We start from the raw sequence: 2,913 nt of genomic DNA, 5'->3' as shown, positions 1-2,913 counted from the left end.
ATGGGGACGGTGCAGGGACGGGGTGAGCAGGCTCTGGTACCACAGCTGAGCAGCCCCATTGCTGAGGGGATGCAATGGGGAGATGGGGGGGTTGAAATTCGGGGGCTGCAAGAAGGGGAGTCGCTGGAGGGGGTCTTGCAATGGTGGGGGTGTGACTCAGGCAGGGGGAGTTGCGACGGGGGGGTGCCCAGGCATGGGGGGCTGCAATGAGGGCAGTCATAGGAGATACCCAGACATGGGGGGGCTGCAGTAAAGGGGTGTTCAGGTATCAGGGGGTGGCAGTAGGAGGGATACTCAGGCATGGGGGCTGCAATGGGGGGGCCACAGGCAACACCCACGCACAGGGGGGTTGCAGTAGGGAGTGCCCAGACGTGGGGGGACATAATGGGGGGGGCCATGGGGGACCCCCAGGCACAGGGGCTGCAATGGGAGGGGACACTCCAGCTTTGGGGGTTGCCATGAGGGGGGACAGCCCAGCATGGGGCTCGCAGGGGGGGACACACTGGGCTCTGTGCCATTCTGGAGGGGGGGCCAGGAGCCCCCCAAACCCACCTGCTCCTTCTCCTGGTGGGTGGTGACCTCTCTCCGCTGCTGCTCCAGCTCGGCCGTGGCCTCGTCCAGGCTCCGCTGGAGCCCCGCCAGCGTCTCTGCCAGGGCCGCCCTCTCCTCCTCCTGCAGGGCCAGGGCCTGGGGGGACACGGCTCAGCCGGGGAGCACGGAGCAGGGACAGGGCCGGGGGACACTGGGGACACCCACCTGCTGCTTCTCGCTCTGGTGCTGCTGCCGCAGTGCCGCCAGCTCGGCCACCAGCTCGTCCTGCTCCTGCATCAGCCGGCCCCGCTCGGCCTCCAGCTCCTCCTGGGAACAGCACCCGGGAACACCAGCCGTCACCAGGGAACCCCAACAGCACCAGGGAACCCCAACAGCACCCAGGAACACCAGCCATCACCAGGGAACACCAGCCATCACCAGGGAACACCAGCCATCACCAGGGAACCCCAGAAGTCATGAACAAACCCCAAAAAAATCACCATCAAACCCCAAAATTACCAGTGAACCATGGAAATCATGAACAAACCTCCAAAACCACCAAAAATCAGCATGCATGCCAAAAATCAGCATTATACCCCAAAAATCACCAGTGAACCCCAGAAATCATGAACAAACCCCCCAGATCACCAGCAAACCCCCAAAATCACCGCTGTGCCCCAACAACCAGCACACACATCAGATATCTACAAAGCACCCCAAAAATCAACACTGCTCCCCAATAACCAACATCATGTCCCAACAACCACCACCACACCCCAACTATCACCATCACCCACCGGATCCCTCCAAAATCCCCCCCGGTGCGCCCCAGGAATCAGCAGTGCACCCCAAAATTCCATTTCCGCCCCCATTTCCCACCTTGTGGCGCTGGAGCTGCTCCAGCTGGTCCCGGTGGGCGTCGCGGGCGCTCCGCAGGGTCACCGTCACCGCCGCCGCCTCGGCCGCCGCCACCGCCCGGCGCCGGCACCGCAGCTCCTGCGCCCGCTCCTGCCGCGACACCCCCAGCTCGGCTGGGGGACACCCCGGTCAGGGGGGACACCCCCACGTGAGGGGACACCCCCCAGAAAAGCAGGGACACCTCCCGGGTCAGTGGGGACACCCTCAGTCAGTGGGGACACCCCTATAAGAGGGGACACCCCAAAGGGGACAACACCCCATCAGTGGGGACACCCCCTCCATTCAGGGAGGACACCCCTGGTCAGTGGGGACACCATCCATCAGTGGGGACCGCCCCTCTGATCAGCAGGGACCCCCCAGTCAGTGGAGATCCCCCATAAGAGGGGACACTCCCAGTCAGTGGGAACAACTCCCCCAGCCTTATGGGGACCCCTCCCATAAGAGGGGACACCCCCCAGTCAGTGGGGACACCCCTCACCAGTGGAAACCCCCCCAGGGGACACCCTCCATCAGTGGGGACAGGTGGAGGGGGCTGAGCATGAACATGGGGACGAGGATGAGGATGGGGATGGATGGTGAAGAGGATGAAGGTGAAGAGGGGGATGGATGGAAATGAGGATGGGGATGGATGGGAATGAGGATGAGGATGGGGATGGATGCAGCCAGATGGGGATGAAGACGGGGATGAGGATGAAGTTCTGGATGGGTGGGGGTGAAGATGAAGGCTGGGATGAGGATAAAGATGAAGATCCAGATGGATGGGGATGAGAACAAAGGGGGATGGTAACGAGGATGGATGGGGATGAGGATGAAGATTGGGATGAGGATGAAGATTAGAATGAGGATGAAGACTGGAACAAGGATGAAGATGGATGGGAATGGGAATGGATGGGGATGAATGAAGACATGGGGATGAGGATGAAGATGGATGGGAATGAGAATGAAGATATGGATAGATGGGAATGAGGATGAAGATGAAGATTGGGATGAGGATGAAGATTGGGATACGGATGAAGATTGGGGTGGGAATAGGGATGGATGGGGATTAATAGAGACAGGTGAGGATGAGGATGGGGATGGGGATGGTCAGTGGTGGGACACCCCCGTGGCTGGGCCCCCTCACCCTCCAGCGCCTCCTTGGCCTGGAGCAGCGTCCGGCCCTCGCTCTCCAGCTGCTGGTTCCGGGCCTGGAGCTGGGCCAGCTGTGCCTGCAGCTGGAACACGCTGCTCTCCAGCCCCTCCTTCTCCGACCTGGAACACCGGGAACGCTGCCAGGACAGGCTGGGGGAGCTGCCCTGGCACCCACATCCCCATCCAGCACCCACCTGAAACCAGCACCTTCCCATCCATCCCAGCACCCACCTGAACCTGGAACCTCCCATCCCACCTGAGCCCAGAACTTCCTCAATCCTAGCACCCACCTGAGCCCAGAATCACCCCATTCCACCTGAGCCAGGAACCCCC

General features: G+C 61.6%; 1 protein-coding gene across 1 annotated transcript; it reads right to left on the bottom strand.

Moving 5' to 3' along the window:
• Positions 1-552: 552 nt before the first annotated feature.
• LOC113980485 (rootletin-like) lies at positions 553-2,700 on the bottom strand (the record flags this gene model as incomplete). Its single annotated transcript, XM_027707692.1, has 4 exons — positions 553-687; positions 757-858; positions 1,411-1,562; positions 2,573-2,700. Coding segments are annotated over 4 exons (517 nt in total), but the record flags the coding sequence as incomplete, so codon positions are not given.
• Between the last annotated feature and the right edge of the window lie 213 nt (positions 2,701-2,913).

This window comes from Neopelma chrysocephalum, unplaced genomic scaffold (genome assembly GCF_003984885.1).
Source record: "Neopelma chrysocephalum unplaced genomic scaffold, ASM398488v2 Primary Assembly neopelma1_94387, whole genome shotgun sequence".
Taxonomy (NCBI): domain Eukaryota; kingdom Metazoa; phylum Chordata; class Aves; order Passeriformes; family Pipridae; genus Neopelma; species Neopelma chrysocephalum.
Note: the sequence above shows the minus strand (reverse complement) of the source record. Positions and strands in the feature narration are given on the sequence as shown.